This window comes from Syzygium oleosum, unplaced genomic scaffold, assembly GCF_021117445.2.
Source record: "Syzygium oleosum isolate NSW1041296 unplaced genomic scaffold, Sole_v2.1 Sole_v2.59, whole genome shotgun sequence".
Lineage (NCBI taxonomy): Eukaryota > Viridiplantae > Streptophyta > Magnoliopsida > Myrtales > Myrtaceae > Syzygium > Syzygium oleosum.
Window position 1 is genome coordinate 948236 of NW_026607543.1, and position 21645 is coordinate 969880.

Sequence of the window (21645 nt, forward strand, 5' to 3'; positions counted from 1 at the left end):
ATAGATTCGCTCATATGAGTTGGTCGAGCTAGGCTCGGACCAGGCTCGATACGAGGGCGCACTAACATCCGCACCGAACAAATGACCGACGGTCCAACTTGACCCGAGCCATACCTTTTAACGTAGAACTCTTTGTTCAAACTCGCTTCTCTGGATGCCTATCGAGCATAGGAGAGCGCCCAAACTCATGAACAATTCTATGGTTTGGTTAGATAAAAAAGGAAAAGAAAATGCAACGATCGCCATTGGTCAGTGACACAGAGACCATACGAAGGACCAGTAAGTCTAGCAAAACCTCCCGAAGCGTCCACGAGAGCAGAGCGGCCTTATTGAGAGACACAGAGAGAGAGAGAGAGAGGAAAGAAGGAACGAAAACCTGCAAAAACCTCCGGCAATGGCGTCTTCGAAGGTGGTCTCCAGGTTATCCTCTCGGCTGCGCCTTCTCTCCTTCAAGCTCAACCAGTCCCCGCTCTCTCCCTCAGCTCCGCTCCCCTCCTCCGCCTCCGCCTCCGCTTCCGCTTCTTCCAGGCGCTTCTCTCGCGCCTTCTCGCGGTAAAGAAATGACTCGAATCGCGCTCGTGCTAATTTCGACACAGAAGAAGCAAAAGCGTCCGTCTTTTCGCTACTACTGTGCTGGGCACTCGTTTTAACTTCCTGGGTCGTCCCCAGATTCAGCGCGTGTGTGTTTGTTTGTGATGATTTTGGGTGGTGTCAGGTTGCCCTTGGAGTTGAGCGGCGGCGTCGAATCCTTGATGCCTCTCCACAGCGCCATCGCCTCGGCGAGGCTCCAGTCGAGCTTGGCAATGGAGTCCCAGAGCTGGGGATTAGTGCCTCAAGGTCCGGTTACACTGTCGCACTGTATCTTCTTTAAGTAATGTTTCGATTGTGTGGTAACTGGTAAATTGTGGATTTTGATGACCCGTGTGAGACTACTGGTGAAAAAACTGAGTTGCTGGGAGCTAAGCAGTTTTGATGTATGTCTTGCGGTTTTGGTTCCCTAAGCATTTGTCCGCTGAGATGGTTTAGATTGGCACAGTAACCAGATCGTGTATCATCTTTTTTAGAACTTCTTTATCTGCACTGGACATGCGTATCATTTTCCGGATGACAAAGGATCCAGTTACATGGTGTGGTTGTGATAGAGTCAAACACGAGTTGTAGATGGGGTGTATAGTTCTGAAAATAAAGTTTTCTTCTTTTTTGGAGAATGAATGTTGGTGATAGGTTACGAATCAAATTTGAAATAAATGTTTAGATCTGACTTTATCTTGTCAGAGAATTGAAGATCAAATGTAAAAGGGTACTTTATAATCTAGAATGGCTTGTGGATGAGAAAGATTGTTGGAAGTACCAAGCAGGGTGCTTGGCTTCATCTACTTAAAGTAGATGCACGATTCGGTCACTTTGGCTGCTTGTTTCCTTCAATGTACTTAGCCCCGTTTTGTTCTATCTTTTGGATATCTCTTCGTTTGTTTGCTGCTTTCACATGGTGTCCAAAGCTTCTGCATGATATAGATAGTTTAAATGACAATTTATAGTTTTTTATTGAGTGATGTTCATCTTTCATATAAAACATCAAAGTCTGTTTTTTAAGAAGTCTGGGCAGGCTGTATCGCATGATGGGCCCGTTTGGTTCGGCTTTTCAAATGCAACTTGGGGGAATGCAAATACCTTTAGGTGAAAGCCACTTGGGGAAATGCAAGTGGTGTTTGGTAAAAAATTGTGAAGCTACTTTGGCCTAAGTAGTGTTTGGTAAATTTTTTTGCAAAGGGCTTTGGCAATTTTTATTCTTAATATTCCGGTTTTGCCCCTATTACTATTCATCTTCTTCACTGGCGAGGGTGGCTCGCGAGGGCCGGCGAGGGCGGATCTGGCCGCGAAGGCCCGGCGAGGTCGCGCTGACCTAGGCGACGGTCGCCCGACCTAGGCGACGGCCGCCTAGGGTCGGGCGACCGCCAGCGCCGTCGCCTCGGTCGAGCGACGCCGCCGGCCCTTTGCCGGCCAAATCCGCCTCGCCGGCCCTTCACCGGCCACCCTCGCCGGCCATCCTCACGGTGAAGAAGATGAAGGTGACCGGGCAAAACCGGAAAATTGAAATTTGAGTGAGGGCAATTTGGGAAGGAAAAATAGGCTTCAGCATTCCAATGGCATTCCAAATGCTGGCTTTCGGCTTTCCGAGCCCGGAAAGCCGAACCAAACGGTTCAGCATTTTGGGAAGGGGCTTTGAGGCGAAGCCCCTTCCCAAAGTTGAACCAAACGGGGCCGATATGGAGATGTCTTCGTGACTGTTCAACTTTTGTAGCTTTTTTAAGCAATTATTCAATAGTTCTTCTCTGGCCAAAGAAAAAAGAATCAGTAGTTCCTCAGCATTTGTAATTGGCAGTCACCCATAGCATGGGGGCAAGGAAAAGGATCGCTATCACTTTGGTTAGTTGGCGTGGCTGCACACAAGTGGCCTTGCACTCTAACCTGGTGGAGATGGAATTTGATCCATACTCTTTTCAACAGCATCAAGTTTTCTCTGTTTATGGTTAAAGCTTCTGTTCTCTGCCTTGTGTATCCTGGCTGGAGCTTGCTCATCTGGTCCATAAAAGAGATGAATCTGTTTGAATGTGATTATAGGCTCTTTCTTTTCACCATAACCTGGAAAGTCTTTCTAATTGGCTAAGCGCATTTAATCTTGCCTTCAAGACTTAAATTGATGGGATATCTTGTCCAACTATAGGCACATGCATCACTCGTTTTTGTGCAGAGCAGCTGGAAATGTTTTATGAAGGGTTACATTAACCCGGTGGAGATGGAATTTGACCCATACTCTTTTTGACAGCATCAAGTTTCCTCTGTATATAGTTAAGCTTTTGCTCAATTTCATTGATGCTTAAAATTTTACCACTTGTTGAAATGATTGTGGAGCTGCCTGTGGAATTATCTCTGCCCTTTTCTATGAGTTACTGCGAACCATTGGAGTTTGTAGTGGTTCAAGATGAATGGTACATCGAAAATAGTATATTGATTGTTGGAACCTGTGTTTTGCATGCATGCTTGTTTAGAGTGTCATTTCAGTCAGGCTATTTATAAAAACACAAAACAGTTTCTTGTCACTGCTCAGAGACAACAAGAGCAACTTTTGTTGTTGTGAGATGTTCTCTGCCTTTGTGTGTCCTGGCTGGGCTTGCTCATCTGGCCCATAGAAGAGATGAATCTGTTTAAATGTGATATACGGCTGTTCTGTTTTTGCATTCCTTCTAATCCAAATGCTGTATTTAATCTTGCCGTCTAGACGTAAGTTGATCAGATATCTTGTGTTACTAGAGGCACCTGCATCACTCATTTTTGTGCAAAGCATTTGAAAATGATATGTGGATTATTTGTATGAGGTAATTGAAATACAGTTGGCCAATCTGCACTCGTAGGACATGAATGATTCTTGACAATACTTTCCTCTGTCCATCTTGCAGGAATTTCTATGCCTTTATGACAGTCTATCAGAGCAGCGACTTTTTGAGGCAACCATTTTTCTTGTTTAGGGATGCAGATGGCATGTTGAGATTTTTTCTTGAGTCTAGTTTAAACAGTTCAAACTAATGAACGATGCTGGTAACTTCTACAAAGATCTGTCTCTCTTCCTCACCATCAATCATCATGCTCCTTTAATTCCTATGCAGAAATGATGCATGAGGATCTGGTTTGACTTTGATAAGGAATGAGCATGACTTTTTGCAAACTGCCAAATCAGTGTTGTAGAATTTTGCCTTTCTTTTCCTTCCATTATGGGAATATCTTTCATTTTCTAATAGCTCAATCTGTGTGGTCGCTGGTCGTTGAACATATAGATTTCAGCACAATTTTAGGTGACATATTTTAGCAGTTGAATATTACACGTAATCGGATGGTCACAAATCGTTAAAGAAAAAATTGTGCGAAGTTCTCCGTTGTAAAGCTAGATAGTTTAAGGTAACTCATCTTACTCTACTTAGCATCTAATAGCTCATATGATGCTCTCCAATAGAAGTCATGCTAACGCTCTCTTTCCTGTTTCTTTTTCTGTTTTAAGAGGATGCATCTACATTTAATCATGTTTCTTTCTGCGAAGAATAATTTATCAATATTTCAGTTAAATGAAGTCTTGTGCTATTACGCTTTTTGGTTTTGGCTAGCCAAGTTATAACTAAGAAATCTTCTTTGTATAAGTTATTTCGACTGTCTTAGTTATTAAGGACTTGGATTCTTGAAATTGCGATAGTTAAACACAGCCTCTGAAAATCAAAACATGCAGTGAAGATAATTGTGCGGTTACCAATATATCCCCCTCCTACACAAAAATTAGAATTCCGCATTACTCATTAGCCAATTGATGATAAAGTTCTCGAGCTAATCAGTTACATTGATAGCTTTCAGTCCAAAAAAGAGACTGAGTAGAGGCAGAACAGATAGAGTAGACTCTATCAAGAATGAATCGGACACCAAGACTTCCCTTGGAGGATTTACCAGTCCCTCAAAAATTCTACACAATCTGCATATTTACATTTGATAAGCTCTTACTGTACTCTACACATTCAAAATCCAAATCTCTCTCTTTGCCTTTTTCCTCCTTTTTTGTCTCTCGTCTTTCTCTTCAGTGCCGAGCCGTCGGGCTTCTTAGCCCACTCAAGTTCTCAAGCTTCTCTAAATAGGAAACCTTCTTTATACTAGGAACATTTGGTGATCTGCTCACAACATGTCCATCGTCATCTACAACAAAACTTTCTAAATTGCTTATGGAGCTATCCTTCTTCACCATGCTCTCTTCCTTCCCTAATTTCCAGCCCATGAAGTCGGACAGTGTCTTTGAATTTGGTGTTTCTGCAGTTTGCAAGGCCTCTGCCTCTTCCTCGTCATTTAAGGGTGACTGGTCAGGTGCTGCTAGTGATGGATTTTGGGCCAGAGAGTCTGCGTAAAGGACATCCTCTATTCTCGAAATTACTGTGAATGCCAAGCTCTCTATGACTCTTGAGTAACTCTCCAGGATTGACTGTCCCACATCCTGTCAATATTAGATGGTTTTAGCAAGGAGAAGGTAGTGCAAGAGCACCAAACAAAAGTATTGGCTAGCAAACATAGTTTCTATTTCTGATGTGACCAAATGCATAGGTAAACTTGCAGAGCTAGAGGTAATGGTGAACCAATGAGAGTATGTGGTGGTACAATAAGTGGCTCTTGGATTTGTTTCCTTCAACGGTCTAGTTCTGTTAAAGAAGTTTCTTTCGAGGATGTTCTGGCCTGTAGATTGTCTCTAAGGATTTTACTGCACTAGACATTTTGTTCTTTACCTTGTTAAATTGGATTTTCGAGGTGTCGAGAGAGGACTGTGGTATCCCGGGGAACCGCTGTTTGAGAAGGATGAGGATGGTCTCAGCTCTCTCTTCAAAGAGTTCCCTCTTCTCCAAGCTTATAGCTGATCCCCATGGTGACTTCCCGTCCTTCTGGTGCATCTTCCGCATCCAGATCACAATGGAGGCCTCGATCTTGTCCTTGAGGTCCAGGACTTTGTGTTCTGTTGATAAGTCCATGGTGGACAAGAATTGATCAGGATCAAAGTACTCCACTGTGATGCACTTGTAGATTGAATCACCAAGGCTTGCTCTACCATTCTGCCCAAAAATAGTCACAATTTTTTAGTTTAGATCTTCTAAACACGAGAAGTTGTCTGCACAATGAAGCCAATAGGATCATTGTTTTGTTCTTTTGCCTTCAGATAATGAATTACTAATCTTATGTATAGTCAGGTGATATACTGTGTCATTGAATTATTAATTGGATTACGTGTTTGTCCTACCTTAGGAAGGGACTCAATGTAGTCCTCCGGAATCGACATTTCTGACAATACTTGAGCATTTATGGCCATTGCTGCTTTTAGAACTTGGTTCACTGATTCCTTCTGGAACAGCAGCCATTTCCGTGAGCCATCAGATAGGCCGTCCGGAGGAACTTTGACAGTTGGTAGCCACCATTTATCATCTTCCCTGGGTGCTTTCCCTTTCTCAGATTCTTTAGCATTTCTAGAGACATACCAGAACTCATTTTGACCACCAAAATTGTCCAGATAGCCCTGTTCATGATCATAAGAAACCATATTAATACAGCTTTGAAGATGTTTTGCTTCCTTCTTTCTGAGCAAGTCAAGCCATTGCAGGAACTGACTATTAGCATGGCGTCGAGCTTGCGCAGCGCTGGGATGTTCATGTGCAGATCGTTTCTTTGTCGCGTTACCATGACCTGCAAATTGGGATTTGCACTAGTCAGGATTGGTTAAGGAAGAGATTTTCAAACAATGCATTTCCGAGAGAGAGAGAGAGAGAGAGAGATGACCTCCATGTTGGTTCCATCTTGGGACTTTTGCGTCGAGGGAACAAATTCGACGATGTGTTCAGTCACAGATAAAAGCCAGTCGATTTCTTTTCTCCATCTAGCCTTCCTCTCTGGATTCATTGGCTCTAGCCGTCGTTGCTCTCCGAAAATGGAAGCTGCATTAATACAAAACAAAGCATGAATTGCCATGTATTTTGTGCCATTTCTCAATAATAAAAGCAGAAGCCCAAAATTGAAAATCTGTCAGAAGGAAGAATTGAAAATACCAGCAAGATTTGTGATTGCATTTGACAGAGCCAAAGCTGAAGAAACACCCTTTCCACCACCGGACATGTCCTCACCCAAGAGCAGCTTGGCGAATCTTTCCTTCATCAGCTCCATGTCTGCAAGAAAAAGAACCAAAAGTCAATCCAAATCACTAGTTTCTCACCAGCATTGTCATTAACATTTTTACCTTGGTTTATCATTTGTGTTCACCTTTTATAATTTACCCTCATATTTCAGACTGAATTTTTCAAGAATCAATGATTTAGGCAAATTCAGATTGGTCAACAGAGGGAAGAAGTTAAATTGTGGGTATGCCTATATCCTGTGCTTATGTGTTTTTACCTGATGATGATGCCATGGCGGGTGAGCTAGCTGTTGTTGCTTCATCTCCTTCAAGGCCCGAAACAGGATCATTACTCCGATCGAAAACCCAACCAATGTCTTGGTTCTCCATCAATTCCGCGGTTCTTGAGCCTGGGCTTCTGAACTGAAGCCCATCCGCGACTCCGTTGTCGAGAACCGCATGGCCTTGGTTGTGCCGGTCGAATATGCGCTTGAAATGGAAGGACTTCGACTTCTGCATGCTACGCTCGTGTTCGAGGGCCCGAACCATTGATGACTCGATTTAAAACCTCTTATCGGTTTCTCTCTGGAAGAATTGCAAGACCTGTAGAATCTGCAAGAGTTGGGAGGATGAAAAAGGTGGGGAGAATGAAGGGGAAAGAGGGAGATGGAAAGGAGGAACAGGAATGGCGATTGGTCTTGTTTTGTTGATCTTTTGCAGGAGTTGTGGGGTTGAGAACTGAATTGGTTTGTCTGAATGGGGATGAAAATGGACGTGGGGTGCATGTTTTCTTTTGTTGTTGGTCTTTCAGGGAGGGAGAGAGTGACATGGTGGGAGGGTTGGTTTTGGGAATGGATGGATGGGAGGGTCAATGCTTACCAAGAAGCCCGGCAAAGACATTCATCCATAACTAAAATAGGAAGCTCTCTCCCTTAGCGTTTACCTTTTCATGCTCATCTAATCATCACTAAGCAATATATTCACCATTAGTCTTGTCTAAATTCTTATGTAGCATTTATGTATTTTGTGCTCACTCCTCCAAAATTCTCTCTTCAATGAAAAAGTAATTTGTCGTGTCAATGTCATTATTTGCTAATGAATTAGTTGTTTTAATATTGTAGACGGAACTTTGTTAAATGAAAATGCACATCGACAATGGGGTAGTTCGTTTGAATTCGCTAGTTGATATGTCGTAGTTATCAACCTTTACGTGAAATACCACCCTTATTCTGAGTGACTTATCAACATTTATTCGATTAAGTTATCAATTAATTTGAAGCGACTAATTCTTATTCGAATTACTTATCTACCTTCCATCGATTGTTTCGACATAACCAGCTTTCGCAACAATCGACTGACTTTTATTTGTGTATTTTATGAACGTTTAAAATCAATTAACTTCTTTATTTACTTCCCAACTTTTTTTAATTAAGATACCAACTAGTTTAGATTACTAACTCTTTACTATCTTTTATCTGCATATGCACAAACATTTTATTTCAATTACTGTCGTTATTTGTGATATTTATCAAATTATTTTCGAATAAGTTACAAAGTTGTCTAAGATTGCTTACTCTTACTTGAGTTGATTACCAATGTTTGTTTGTTCATTTTGAAATTACCAACATTTCAAATGACTTATCAACTTTGATTTGCATAACTTACTAACGTATTTTTATTACTAACTCTTGTGTCAAATTACCAAACTTAACTCAAGCTAATTTACCAACCTTTTTTCCTATTAAGTTACCAACTTTTGAGTCACGTGCCGATATTGTTTGGTCGTTTCGAAATTACCCACTTTTAGAACGACTGTCAACTTTTATTTGCATCAACATTCTTAAGTTATCAACTCTTTTGTCAAATGACTTCTCTAAATTTGAGTTACTTGTCAACTTTTTTTCGATTAAATTACTAACTAATTTTATATTATCAACTCTTATATGAGTCACAAAACACCATTTATTTGGTTCTTTGAGATTACCAACTTTTGTAACTACTTGTCAACTTGTATTTACAAAACTGACTGGGCTTCCTAACTTACCAACTCTTATATCAGATTGCTAGTCAATTACCAACATTTATTTCGTCGTTTTCGAATTAACAACTTTCGCAATAACTTATCCACCATTTCTGTAATGTCTACCTCACTTAATTAGTTCCGTGCTGATAATTCCTTGAGCATTAGCAGGAAAAATTTTTGGCCAACAGCATTAGCAAGCTTGAATTTGGAAACCTTTTTCTTCAAACTATTTGGATTCTATCCCTTTAAAAACTATAGCATAGAACTAGATATCATCTAAATGGCTAGCTAAAAAGACACAAAAAAAAATATTGGGAGTGTACTTATGTCCAGATTCTCGAATTTGAAGCTATATTACTTGTCATATGATGTGTTGAATTAACTTTCTAGTTAGAATGTTTGCCACCCTTATACGCATCTTTTTCGCACTTGGTCTCTACATGTGATTATGGAATCCATGACTATGTGCAATTACTAGATATGATTCATATGAAATATCTTGAAATGGAAGTCATCTTGAAGATTGGTCAAAATTTAAAAATGTAAAAAAAAAAGTCACTTTTAAATATTTGCTGAGCAAAAACGATTCTGCTAGAAACAATTTGAAGGGTCGGTGTGTTGCTTGAAGACTCCATCATGTCGACAGCATGACTTATGAATCCATGAGTTGATGTTTGGATTAAGAATTCATGAAGTGACATTCATTCCCAGATTAATTTCTGTTGAGATTTTTAGGACACTAACGTTATTGACAGCACTTTCCCTGTTAAAATGTCTGTTGATCCGTCTGAAGAAATTACCAAGAGCTCTTTGATGCTTGAATGATGCTTAGGGAAATTTCCATTTTTTGTTTGATTTCACGGAAAAGGGACTCCTTTGCCTGTAAGTTTCCTCTCACTGCACTAAAGTGTCCACTTTTACATTGAGACCCACTATCATGTGTAATTGCTAACAATCATGGACAAAGGCAAGATTTCCTTTGAAACCATGCATTTGGAAATTTAAAGTGAAAGTCCAAAAGTCTTGAATGTTAATTTTTCTTTTGGCCGGTAAAGGTCTTGATGTTGGTATTCATACATTTTTCCCCTAATAGAGAAATCCTAAGGCAGGTCCGAATTCCCCCAATCTTGATAGATAAGATTAATCACAACGGGTGAGATTCGTCCGAACTCGAACCTAGATGGATCAAGTTTACCATAGTTATAAATCATGTCAGATGATCGACAGCTGAGATTGTGCCTTGGTTCATGCAAATCTTTTTCCTTGATCGTCCCTTTAACAAGTTTGACGTGGCCTGTTCAATTTTTATTGCATAGGTTCGCATGCGTCTTTAGCACCCTCCTCCATTTCTTTATCCCACTGTGTCAATCAGCTCTTACTGATTGGATTGCTCCACATAAAAAAGATTTTCAGATACTTCTCAAAAACGACACGTTTTCATTCGTCCAAACACCGTTGTGCTATGAAGTTAGATCATCTCCATCCATCACCAGTTAACCATTATACAAATCTTTTCACCTTGAACAAAATGAAATAGTTATGTATTGATGATGACCCCCCACCAACACAAGCACTGCCTATCTGCTTTTTTGGCTAAGCAACATCGCAACAGAGGCACTACTTGCATTCAATCCCAACAACCATATCGAACCATGGACAGCATCAACTTGAGACGGAATTAACGTGGAGGGCCCTGTTGTACCCAGACACCCGTTGCCACCACTGGTGCCTGGGTCCAGAGCTCAGTGACGAATCAATGCTCGCTCTCTCTCTCTCTCTCTCTCTCTCTCTGTCTCTCTATAGTGAGTGATGAGCCATCCTCTCTGCTTTTTATATTCGGTCTCTCCACTGTCTACGAAACGGTATCGGTTGGGATTCTTTCACCTCGCTCTAGTGTCTCTTCGCTTCCCCTTTTGGTACTCTCTAATCTCTTCCGTGGGAGTGTAAAGAGAACCCCGTGTTCTTGTTCTTCTCTTTAGCTCACCGAAACAGAGGTTTGAGCTTTTTGTCTTTTCCTTTTCTGGGAAAGAACCTGCAAATTTCAAGAATTTCTGCACCTGGCAGTGATAGTTCCCATCAGAAAGTTACTTGAAGCCACAGGCTCTCTTGGGTCATCACCAATTCGTCGTCTTTCTTGAAATCCGTCAACCAAATTGTGCTTTGCAAGATGGTGCAGCTACACTCCAAGTCCGATTCTGATGTCACGAGCCTAGACCCATCTTCTCCAAGATCCCCAAAGCGCCCAGTTTACTACTACCAAAGCCCTTCAGGAGAGTCCAACGATGGGGATAAATCGTCCCTCATGCATGCTACCCCTGCATTTAACAGCCCCATGGAGTCTCCTTCTCATCCCTGCCATTCTCGGGGCTCTTCGGAGAGCCGGTTTTCAGGGCCGTTTCGATCTTCTCATTGGACCAAAGGGAGTAATGGGAAGAAGAGGAATGAGAAGGATTGGCCTGAGTGTGATGTGATCCAAGAGGAAGGTGATTATAAGGATGTGTTTGGGGATAATGGGCTTTCAAGAAGGCTTCAGGTGCTGATGGGCGTTCTTGGATTTGTGGTGATTTTTGGTGTTTTTTGCTTGATCATTTGGGGTGCTAGCAGGCCTTACAAAGCTCAGATCAGTGTTAAGGTTTGTCAATATATATGTTTTTTTAATATTATTTGGTTGCTAATCAGTTAAGTCATTCTCCATCTAGACAGATGCTATATTTTATAGCTGGGCATCTTGTCTTGTTTAATATATTGGTCATATTCTTGATTCAGAATCTTGAATATTGATCGAGTTCATGTTTTAATTAGTACCAATACGGTTTAATCTAGTGCGACTCCTGCAATGTTTTAGTAATTAAAGACGGAATCAATCAGCTATTGTTTGTATATCATATTTCCATAACATTGGGAAGAGCTATTAAGCCTGACCATTTGTTCAATTTGAGCTTCAGTAGGAATTGAGTTCTCAAATCTGTCCTTGCAGAGAGCGGAATGTATGGCAATAGCATTTCTTGTGGCTTTTCCCAGGACAAAACATAAGATCTCGCTTTTGTACTGTCCTTAGGAACTGAAGATCGTGGTTTATCTGGTGGATGAGTGTAAATTGTCCATTTTCATAAGCTTTTGCCTTTTCCTTTTGCAGCAAACAAATTTTAAAATGTTAGCAAGCACGTACTCTACTTGGCACAGTTTATTAGTTGCTTTCGAAGGTTTTAATTTTCTTTTGAAAAGAAGGAGGAGAAAAAAGGGAAGGATTTTCCCCCATCCGTTGAAGGGTTAACAAAAGGAAGAAGCTCTCTGTTTGTCATATTTTATCACGCCCTTAGGGCTACTCCTCAATTCTCTGATATAGTCTGGAGAAAATTTATGACCGTAGAATGTGACACATGAGGCTTTCAGCCTGATATCCTCTCTCTCTCTCTCTCTCTCTCTCTCTCTCTCTCTCACCCACCCACCCACACACACACACACAACCCCACACCCCAAAGACACAAAGCAGAGTTTTTTTCACTAAAATGCAATAATAATTGGTGGATGCTGAATCTAAGTTTCATTTCCAGCAGTTTCGATTTGGATTTTTTGGGGCACTTCCTCTGTTCTTATAATTTCTAGGATAAAACTAGTCACTCTTTTGATGATCACTCAGGCTTTTCCCATTGGTAAGTGCTTGAATGTGAATATCTTCGAGCATGTAACTTCGCAGGAATCGGCTGTCTGGGAGTGTGAGGCTTCTTAGACATCTACTTGTTCTAGGTTGCCATTATCGTATTTATGTCAAGTTTAAGATTCTTAAAAGTGTTTATTCAATGGGCTACCTGCATATTTTACTATGGATTTGAGAATGCAGAATTTTGTTTCTGGCTTTCCAGTTTCTTCTCAAAAAGGTTGCTTTCCCAGAAAACGCTTTCTGGATTCTGATCTTCAGATCATTTCAACTCTGTGGACAATGAGTTTTTGAGCTTTGTTTTCACATTAGTTCTCATGATAATCATTTCTTCGTGCAAAAAATGGAGGAAAGAAGATTTTGCTTTTCGTTTTTGTCTAGGAAGTGTGTGGTTTGTGATGTCTTTTGCTTCTGTCGACTGTCTTCTGTCTAGACCACTGGCCAGAAGGGTAAAGGGGTTTCAGTGTTCATACCATTCTCTCTCTCTCTCTTCCTACAGAGCCTCACAGTGCATAACTTCTATGTTGGGGAAGGATCAGATTTGACCGGAGTCCCGACTAAGATGGTGACAATGAATTGTTCAATGAGGATGACCGTGTATAACGAGGCCACATTTTTTGGCATTCATGTCAGCTCTGCACCTGTCAATATAATGTTCTCAAAGATTGCAGTTGCAACTGGTCAGGTAAGAATTCCCAACATCTTCTCGTGCGTGTGTTTCAATCACATGGCTATTATAATGTTGACAAGATGTAGACGGCATTCTGAGAAGTGAAATTACTCGTTGTCTTTCTTGCTTCAAGATACATTCATAATTGACTCCATTTCTTAGCCAAAGACGGAAACATTCTTGGTCTTTCTTGGCGCGTGAAACATGTCGAATTGCCTCAACCGCTACTTGCTAATGTGAACACATTGCTTGATTACAGCTTAAAAAGTATTATCAACCAAGAAAGAGCCATAGGACGGTGGCCGTGGTCCTTGAGGGGGATAAAGTTCCGCTTTATGGAGCTGGGGCGAGTCTAACCGATTCTAACAACAATGGAGTAGTTCCGTTGACCTTAGTATTTGAAGTCCGATCGCGAGGGAACGTGGTAGGAAAGCTCGTCAGGTCGAAGCATCGAAAGAGAATATCTTGCTCTCTTGTTGTGAATCCACGTAGCAACAGAATCATCAAGTTTAAGGAGGATTCATGTACATATGACTGATCAGTCTAGATTGATCCACAATTCCTCAGTGAAGGGCTCTGTCCTGACGGCGAGGGAACTCGTTTTAGCTATCAGCTTTGCTTGCTTTCAGTTATCTGGTTTTACTTGCCCTTTTAGAGGAGAAAAAAAGAGTGTTCTTTAGATACATAGCTTACAATGGAGTGAGAAATGTACCGGAGCTTAATTTGTATTGTAAAGCAGAAAAAATGCTGTACCGGCAGTGGAATGAGTTCGGAATATAAACAACATTGAAGAACTATTTGTGCTCTCTTCTATGTTGCAATTATGACATCATAGTTCCAAAAATTTGCAATCTCTTCGGATTAATTAGCTCATGAGATCTCCAGAGGCAGTGCCACTGAACCCTTGCCGAACCCTCTGGCTGGTCACGAATGATATAGCTAAGTAGATATTTAGACACAAAAAATCTGAGCCCATGACTGCCCAAGCAGCAGATGCACATCTGATCTAACGCTTCCATTTCTCATTGTAACATCAATTTTCATCAGTTTAAGCCCTACCAATAAATAAATACAAGAGGCATGGACAAGAAAAGCAATGAGAGTTACTTCACCCTATAGAATCATATACTGAAAAAATGCCACTCTTTCCTCGTTGAGTGGAAGCCTCAGGCTGAACCTTACTGTTCAGATGGTGAAATGGTCTGTTGCTTGTCTACAGCACAGCCTGTTTCAAGAACTGTTCCACCAATTCTATTGGGTGGCCAGTAGCGAAATATTGATCTTCCTATTATATTCTTTGCCGGAAGTGGCCCCCTGTGCAGATAATCCAACATATTAGCAAAAAGCGGGCGACTTTTGGTCTTGATGTCATGAAAAAATGATTAGGACTTCAGAGGATCGGGTGGTCTTACCATACATGCGAATCATAACTGTTGTTACGATTATCTCCCATCACAAACACTGAGTTCTCTGGTACACGCTGGCAAATGGATTATCCAGATATGGAAGTCAGGTACAAAGAGCTAATCTTAAATAACCAGCTAAAGAATAGGATTGGATTCCTATTTAGAGGAAAGAGAGATTTATGCGATTCAAAGAGTGCACTAACTATCACTGTACTCACAATAGGTGTCATGTTGTATGAAGGTGGTTCAAGAATGAAACCCTCGTTTCTCTCAACTCCATTAACAAAAAGTTTTCCCGCACGAACCTGAAATAATAGCAATTTACATCAAACTCCAGTCCTGGAAACCAGACGCAGAGAAGGCAGAAAGAATATATTAAATCAGTTGAGTGAATCCCTTAGCTTAAGATATAGTTTACTTCGCATGCATCATTAAAGCCAATTAGTCCAGGTAAATCTTTCACAAAGAAATTTAAGAATTTACAAGAAAAAAGGGGGCGGTAGAAAACGACAAAATACATGTATGCTCAATTTGTATGAGGCTTTAGAGAACCCATTACAAGCATGCTATTAAACATTATGCAAGGAGAAGATGATGATCTCTAATTACTCCTTGATCTTTTATGCATAAAACACACAGAGTACACAGAATATAAGAATCCACATTCATTATTTAGCAGCCTCACCTCGACAACATCACCTGCCTTTGCAACCACTCTTTTGATGAAAACATCATCATCAGTATATCCTACTTCCTGAAGAACCGGAGGACTTTTGAAAATCACTATGTCATTGGCACATGGCTTTCTAAAGTAGTATGAAACCTGGAAGACACAAGTACAGCAACAATTAAGATAAGTAACACCAAACTATTCTATCAAAGACCTGCCCGCACACTCTAGCTTCCTATGTCCAGTTAACTACCTTCTCAACAGAAGTCTGAATACAATCAATCACCACAGACAACAAGTTCTGCTTAACAAGGCAAGGACACTAAAAATATTAGTTCCAGCCAATATCACTCACTTCAGTATTAAAAGATCGATCGTATCTTATGTAGACCCAACATATTGCCAAAAAATCAGGTGCTTTACTTTTCCCAATCATCTTCACAACTAAGTTAGCCTAATTTCACACCACGGGAGACACGCCATTCACTTAACCAACAAGCCAATCTCTATGTAGTAATACGTACAATATCGATCTTTTCTTTTTCCCTTTTATCATGCAAATAGACCATAAATCAGGATGCTAGAATTTTTCCAAGACTGAATTTTCAGAGGACCAACTTTCCCTATGAATAAGAAATTTCCTGATTTTTGCACAACGACTGCTCAGTTTATCGCATGGTGACTCTCCCAGTCTTGTTACCATGCTAAATGAATCATCATGTTGATCGCCAAAAACATAATCTTTTCTGATTCTCATTTCCGGAGAAATCTTTTGCCTATTAGCTATAACACAGCTCAAAGTCTCAAACACCCAGCTCCAAGCACTACCTCATCCACTGATAAACAACATTCTTCAAGTCAAGCTAATCCATGAACTCTAGAACAGTGAGAGCAACTTTACTCATCCAACGGATAAACAAGACGGCAAAGATCAACTTCGAACCAATACCTTCTCCGCAACAATCCGATCACCAACATCGAAAGTAGGATACATGGACAGCGAGGGGATGTACCTAGGCTCCGCCACGACCGACCTGAACGCCAGCGAGATCGCGAGAGCCGCGAAGACCGTCTTCGCATCATCGGACGTGACATTCAACCAATCCGGAAGAATCCCACCCTGCTTCTCCACTTCCCCGTCATCCCCGCCGCCGCCCCCTCCGCCGTCCCCGCCGGAAGCGTCGAGCGCCGTCGGCGGCGGCTCGGTCTCTTCGCCTGAGCCCTTGAGCGCCTCCTTGCAATTGAGGCGGCGGGTCCGAGCTCCGGCGGCGAAATGCGCGGGGTTGGGGCGCGCGGGTATCGAAATGGACGGGCCGACTGGCCTGGAGAGGCGGAGGGGGGCGAGGCCGGCGGTGGTTCCGACGACGACGAGGGCGGAGGGACTTGGGGAGGTGCAATTAGGGTTTCGGAGGGGTAAAGGAGAGAGAAAGTGCAGACACGCCACCATGTCTCTCTCTCTCTCTCTCTCTCTCTCTCTCTAGCAGAGCTGCGCGTGGAGTTTTGTTCCGGTTGTCAGTTAAAAGGAGAGGAAGAGGAAGGTAGAAGAAAGGTCTTTCTTTTAACGATTTTTTTTAACTTTTTTTTCTTTCCCTACTTCTTTTTATTACTTTTCTTCTAAATGAATTTTGGAAAAAATCAGGGGAAAATTATAGTTACACATTAGTGTATGTATATTTTTGAGAGATTTCAAATATCTCCCCCCCAAATAAAACGGAAATTCTAGTATTTATAAAATTCTGAAAAATACAAAATTCGGGTTGAAAATGATTACATAGTTTTTTTTTTTTTTGGGCTAAGCAAGCAAAAGTTTTTCATTCAAGTGCAGAGGAATCTGCAATTAAGTAGAACAGTCTTAGATATGATTTTATTTAGTTAGGGCGACGGATATTTTAACTGACAATCATTTAGCGAGCTCGAAATAGATTTTCTCATATATTTTCGTCAGTGTTACGAGGAAATATATTTTCATTAGTGTTACGACGACATCCTACTGATTACCTTATTCTATCCCTGAAGATCGACGGATTACAGTAAGAAAAACTATATTCCTTTGAAGAGAATTAACAGTACAAAAGTTTGGCCGTGGAGGCCAACACTGTATGCATGGATCTGTAAACAGATACTCCATAACAATTACATACCAATAGAATCAGAGCACCGCAACCAAAGAGTGCAGAAACGAAAGCGAGTCAAAAACTGTTGCATCCTTGATATCTTCAGCTTGAAGAAGGGGCATCAAATATGACATCGCCGCCAAATTCTGTGGAGAGAAGGGTGTTGGCATTGTCGTGGCGATCCAGTCAATGTAGGACCACCGACCTGTATGAACTCACAAAGTGACCGCAAGGCGTGACCTGACTCCGATGCTGCTTCCTGCATTGAGGCGGTTGTACCCTGAACAAACGCGTGTTCTTCAGAAGGGCGGATTTTGTGGCCTTCCACATTTTCACAGACGAAGAAATGTGACCTTTTGGAAGCATTTTACTCCCAAGGGCCGTGGCGGGGGATCCATCTTTGTCGGATACAGCCGAGCCCGATGTTGGCGGAGGATCAGAGTAAGAAGCAGCAAGCTTGTGCTTTTGATATATACTCTCCAAGCTATGCATAGCTATATCATCCTTCTTGGTTGTCAGCTGGTTGTCTAGTTTATCCTTGTAATTGCTCACGACTCTTTTGGCCTCGGGCACTAGACCGATTGCGCGCCATGCGTCCGCCACCAGCTGGATAGTGCTCAACTCAGGAAGCACGCCCTTCTCTTCCATTGTTTCAAGCAAATCTTCAGCCTTCCATGGCTGTCTTGCTTCTCCGTATCCCCAGATAAGGGTCTCGAAGGTTTTCAAGTTTGGGGAAATGCCCACGTCACACATGTTCTTGTACACCCTCATTGCGTGCTCCATTTTGCTGACCGTGCACCATCCGCTGACGATGGTAGTGAAGATCACGACATTCGGGAATAATCCAGATTTCGCAATGGAAGTCAGCAGCCACTCGGCCTTCTTGGGTTCTCCGGTACGCGCATAGCCTTTGGCTAGGATGCTAAATGCATGGATGTCCGGTTCTATTCCGGCCTTCACCATGTCGTTGAAGATTTCTTGGCATTTCTCCATAAGTCCCGCTGAGCTCCAAGCATTCATTATAGTGCTGAATGTTACGACATCTGGTTTTACCCCAAATTCTTGCATCAATGTCAGTGCCTGATCACAATTTATGAAGATGAATCTGTTTTACAACCACTTAAGTAATGTCTATGCTTCTATGTAATATTCCAGTTTAGTGAAAAGATTCAGAAAGTGCGAAGGCAATTCGCTTTGTATCTTCACAGGTAGACTTCATCAAGATACCAAATGAAATGGTTTATCAATTGACAACTCAAATGTCATAAGTTTGCAGAGATGTCCAATGACATTATATAGAGAGGCAACATATCAACAATATGATGCGTTAAATAAGACTCACCTGATCTACGCCATCAGTGTCGGTAATGTCTAGAAATCCTTTAATAAGTGAGTTGAAGACAACAAGATTCGGATGCACCCCGAGACCTTTCATTCTGTGCATGAACCTCATGGCTTCTGTCATGTTACCTTCTTTACAGTAACCGCTTATGATGATGCCACATGTACGCTCATTTGGCATGACTTTGTTGTTCTGCATCTCGAGTATCATGCCCTCAGCCTTGCTCGTCTCTCCGTTCTGCGCATGAGCTCTGGCCAACGTGTTGAAAGTGACAACATCAGGTTGCATGCCGGACCCGACCATTCTGTATACAACATTCCATGCTTCCGTGATATTGTTCTTGTTACACCAAGCTCTGACAAGAATGTTGTATGTCCTTTCATTCGGTTTCAAATTTTCCTCTCTCTTCATAAGCTCTAGTAGTTTCAATGCTTCTTCAGGCTTACCCATGATTCCGTACCCTTTAATTAGAGTATTAAATGTGCTTGTCGTAGGCCTACATTCGCTGTCCTTCATTTTCCGGAATACTTTCATGGCTTCCCCAATCTTTCCAGATTCAGATAAAGCATTGATCACAGTGTTAAAGAATATTGCGTCAGGCTTCAAGCCGCTCTCCTCCACCCTAGAGATGAGAGAAGTGATGGAATCGAAGCGCTTCTGGAGGGCAAAAGCGGCCAGGAGAGTGGTATACGTTATGAGAGTTGGTCTGTGTCCTTCTTCTGTTAAGGTATTGAAAATGGAATGAGCCTCTTGAGGTTTCTTTCTTTCTATCAAGATGTTCATCAGCTTAGTTCTCGAACGAACCATCCTGCAACTGTTGTTGCCCAAGCAGACGAGGCAGCGGGATTGGTTTTGTAAGCTACTTGAACTTGAAACTGATTGAAAGTGATTGTCCTCTTGAAGAAGCCTTTCCTGTAAAAGAATAACAAGGAAAAGATCACAACTTGAACAACTTTTAATAGCAGCATAGCAAGGCGCGATGAGGTGTTTCTGAGAAACAAAATCAGGGAAAAACAGATGCATAGAAATAGTGAAGTCAGTCAATGAGAAAGAGTTAAGGTGATATAACATGATTGGCAACGATTTGACCTGCTTCTTGCTTGAAATGGTTTCCTCCTGCTGTTTGTTCATGTTGACAGAATGGCAGTACACACCGTGACCTGGTTCTTCTGAATCCACCCAACCGGCTGTTGAGCTTACCAGTGTACCAATGCATGCCTACTCAGATTCATTTGCGCGCTCCTATGCCATTCAGCCAGTGAAATTGTCTCCAAATTTCCAACCTAGTTCAGCGACTAGTGTGAGCAATATATTAAATGATCCTATCTGAGACAGTCCATGCAATGAACATAAAATTAGTAACCAAGCTAATAATATTGACTGTTTTTCTCAGCATCTTGGAAGTAACATAAGAGGCCCTTCGAAATAAAACTTCCAATAAGGAATCCCCGGGACAATTAATCGTCAAATTGCAACATTTGCAAGGCAGATGGTCGAATTCCTAATGGCAAGACAAAAGCCCTGGTGACATACTGAATGAGCAACAGTTAAACAAACTTGGACACAGCCTAAAAGCAAAATGCATAAAGCCTAATGGGATAGTTAAAAATAGGCAAAAACACGCTAAACTCGCAATCAGACGAGAAGAGTGCCAATTCACCAACCGCCAAATCAAAAATGAAGACAACGGGATCGAGTTAGCTTTCCCTCCAAAAATTTGTAACCCACGAATATGCTATAATATTCAGAAAATTGAGAATTCTACTTCATTAACGTAGAAGACAATATTACCTACTAAAAATTCCCCAACTTTTATTAAACAAGAACCACCGTAGCCGTTGAAGCCTAAAGTTCAGTAAACTCATATCCACATTCACCTCAACATCATCCCCACTACTTCCACAGCCTCAGAAGGCGCAGCTAAGTGACAGAACACAACGGAACGTCATTTTGCCAGAACCCCAATTCAACAAACACGAGTAAAGAAGCAACAAATTCCACTACAAGCATCAAGAGCGACCCAGAAACCAGTGGGAATCACCCGACGAGCCCCATTACTGTTTTGGAAATCATCACATGCCGGAGTGACGATTTTGCATGTAAAACATCCATACAAGCCACGATCAAAGAAGATCGAGAAAAGCAGCGAACTGGGCAGTACCGGTTGAGCTGAGAAGAAGCAGAGAGAGAAACAGAGGAGGGGTTGAAGATGGGTATACATGGCCTCTTATTAACAGAGGGAGAGAGAGGTGCATGGAGCACGATAATCAGATTTCGCAGAAGCAAAAGAAAATGGAGGGTCAGCGAAACGTTGGCGTGGGGCAGTGTGTGTTGCGGTATCCACCGGAGATTCTTATCCACAAATATTTATCGGAATATCTCGGATGAATTCTGAGGAAAAAACGAGCAGGTGCTGACGTGTGACTCCCTTTATTCGAGGGGTGGAAATTGTTCCACGCCGGTTTATATGCCACGTGGATATTTTCTTTTTATGTTTCCGAAGAAAGTGAATATTCCATTCACAACTTTTTTGCCATCCGGTGGTGCAGGTGAGCAAGGTCGGGCCAGATCGAAAAAGGCCGGACTCAAATAAACTCATTTAACCAGTTTTGATCAATTTTCATACAATGCAAATATAGTAACCTATACCTAGATCTGTCAAACTAGTGGGTCAGGTTTGGATTGGATCATAAATGGTTCAGCCTAAATTGACAAATTAACCTGTTTATATCCATTTATTTGTATTGTAAATTTCTCGACTCATATCCGATCATACCTTTATTGCTAAAACATTTTCATATTTAGGAAAACTTGTTTCTTATGATTTTTAAAAAAATTAAAGTGCTAAAATATTTCAATGTAATACAAATCTTGTGGACAAATTTTATATTTTTTTTTTAAAATTGAGGCTCTATTTGTTTCATGAAAAATATGAAATTTCTAAAAAATGTTTTCCATGAATTCATTTTTCAAGAAAATGACAATATTTTCCGATATTTAGCTAAAACATAAAAATAAACTAGATGATATTTTCTAGGAATGATCAGCTCCCAATTTGGTTCCAATTGGGAATCGGGGACCGG

The 21645-nt window shown here is 41.4% G+C and overlaps 5 protein-coding genes and 1 long non-coding RNA gene across 6 annotated transcripts; 3 read left to right on the forward strand and 3 right to left on the reverse strand.

Moving 5' to 3' along the window:
* Positions 1-336: 336 nt before the first annotated feature.
* LOC115690479 (protein NUCLEAR FUSION DEFECTIVE 6, mitochondrial-like) lies at positions 337-3794 on the forward strand. The gene is made up of 3 exons (XM_030616818.2): positions 337-552; positions 716-837; positions 3459-3794. Exons 1-3 carry the CDS (start codon positions 395-397, stop codon positions 3476-3478), a joined length of 300 nt encoding a protein of 99 aa, XP_030472678.1. The 5' UTR covers positions 337-394; the 3' UTR covers positions 3479-3794.
* LOC130137064 (uncharacterized) lies at positions 844-3017 on the forward strand. Its single transcript, XR_008815732.1, has 2 exons — positions 844-1627; positions 2274-3017. It is a non-coding gene; the product is annotated as an uncharacterized LOC130137064 (long non-coding RNA).
* Positions 3795-4315: 521 nt separating the features above from the next.
* LOC115690474 (rho guanine nucleotide exchange factor 8-like) lies at positions 4316-7541 on the reverse strand. Its single transcript, XM_030616813.2, has 7 exons — positions 6958-7541; positions 6615-6731; positions 6349-6503; positions 6181-6255; positions 5816-6088; positions 5310-5630; positions 4316-5023 (listed from the first exon to the last, which is right to left on the reverse strand). Exons 1-7 carry the CDS (start codon positions 7226-7228, stop codon positions 4616-4618), a joined length of 1620 nt encoding a protein of 539 aa, XP_030472673.2. The 5' UTR covers positions 7229-7541; the 3' UTR covers positions 4316-4615.
* A 2679-nt stretch (positions 7542-10220) lies between these two features.
* On the forward strand, positions 10221-13827 carry LOC115690475 (uncharacterized). The gene is made up of 3 exons (XM_030616814.2): positions 10221-11334; positions 12860-13045; positions 13290-13827. The coding sequence occupies exons 1-3, from the start codon at positions 10870-10872 to the stop codon at positions 13566-13568; spliced, it is 930 nt and encodes a 309-aa protein (XP_030472674.1). The 5' UTR covers positions 10221-10869; the 3' UTR covers positions 13569-13827.
* A 205-nt stretch (positions 13828-14032) lies between these two features.
* Positions 14033-16591, reverse strand: LOC115690476 (chloroplast processing peptidase-like). The gene is made up of 5 exons (XM_030616815.2): positions 16056-16591; positions 15122-15259; positions 14655-14741; positions 14443-14510; positions 14033-14344 (listed from the first exon to the last, which is right to left on the reverse strand). Exons 1-5 carry the CDS (start codon positions 16551-16553, stop codon positions 14209-14211), a joined length of 927 nt encoding a protein of 308 aa, XP_030472675.2. The 5' UTR covers positions 16554-16591; the 3' UTR covers positions 14033-14208.
* A 540-nt stretch (positions 16592-17131) lies between these two features.
* LOC115690473 (pentatricopeptide repeat-containing protein At5g21222-like) lies at positions 17132-19495 on the reverse strand. The gene is made up of 2 exons (XM_056307764.1): positions 18563-19495; positions 17132-18300 (listed from the first exon to the last, which is right to left on the reverse strand). Exons 1-2 carry the CDS (start codon positions 19367-19369, stop codon positions 17407-17409), a joined length of 1701 nt encoding a protein of 566 aa, XP_056163739.1. The 5' UTR covers positions 19370-19495; the 3' UTR covers positions 17132-17406.
* Between the last annotated feature and the right edge of the window lie 2150 nt (positions 19496-21645).

Excerpts from the sequence above, each read along its gene's own strand:
- LOC115690473 (XM_056307764.1), bottom strand. The coding sequence starts at position 19,369 with ATGGTTCGTTCGAGAACTAAGCTGATGAACATCTTGATAGAAAGAAAG. Across the intron at positions 18,301-18,562 it reads ACACTGATGGCGTAGATCAG|GCACTGACATTGATGCAAGA; the intron begins GTGAGTCTTATT and ends AATTGTGATCAG.
- LOC115690476 (XM_030616815.2), bottom strand. The coding sequence starts at position 16,553 with ATGGTGGCGTGTCTGCACTTTCTCTCTCCTTTACCCCTCCGAAACCCT. Across the intron at positions 15,260-16,055 it reads ATCGGATTGTTGCGGAGAAG|GTTTCATACTACTTTAGAAA; the intron begins GTATTGGTTCGA and ends TGTGTCTTCCAG. Across the intron at positions 14,511-14,654 it reads CATACAACATGACACCTATT|CGTGTACCAGAGAACTCAGT; the intron begins GTGAGTACAGTG and ends TCCATTTGCCAG.
- LOC115690474 (XM_030616813.2), bottom strand. The coding sequence starts at position 7,228 with ATGGTTCGGGCCCTCGAACACGAGCGTAGCATGCAGAAGTCGAAGTCC. Across the intron at positions 6,732-6,957 it reads CGCCATGGCATCATCATCAG|ACATGGAGCTGATGAAGGAA; the intron begins GTAAAAACACAT and ends TTTTTCTTGCAG. Across the intron at positions 6,089-6,180 it reads AGCTCGACGCCATGCTAATA|GGCTATCTGGACAATTTTGG; the intron begins GTCAGTTCCTGC and ends GATCATGAACAG.
- LOC115690479 (XM_030616818.2), top strand. The coding sequence starts at position 395 with ATGGCGTCTTCGAAGGTGGTCTCCAGGTTATCCTCTCGGCTGCGCCTT. Across the intron at positions 553-715 it reads TTCTCTCGCGCCTTCTCGCG|GTTGCCCTTGGAGTTGAGCG; the intron begins GTAAAGAAATGA and ends GGGTGGTGTCAG. Across the intron at positions 838-3,458 it reads CTGGGGATTAGTGCCTCAAG|GAATTTCTATGCCTTTATGA; the intron begins GTCCGGTTACAC and ends TCCATCTTGCAG.
- LOC115690475 (XM_030616814.2), top strand. The coding sequence starts at position 10,870 with ATGGTGCAGCTACACTCCAAGTCCGATTCTGATGTCACGAGCCTAGAC. Across the intron at positions 11,335-12,859 it reads AAGCTCAGATCAGTGTTAAG|AGCCTCACAGTGCATAACTT; the intron begins GTTTGTCAATAT and ends CTCTTCCTACAG. Across the intron at positions 13,046-13,289 it reads TTGCAGTTGCAACTGGTCAG|CTTAAAAAGTATTATCAACC; the intron begins GTAAGAATTCCC and ends GCTTGATTACAG.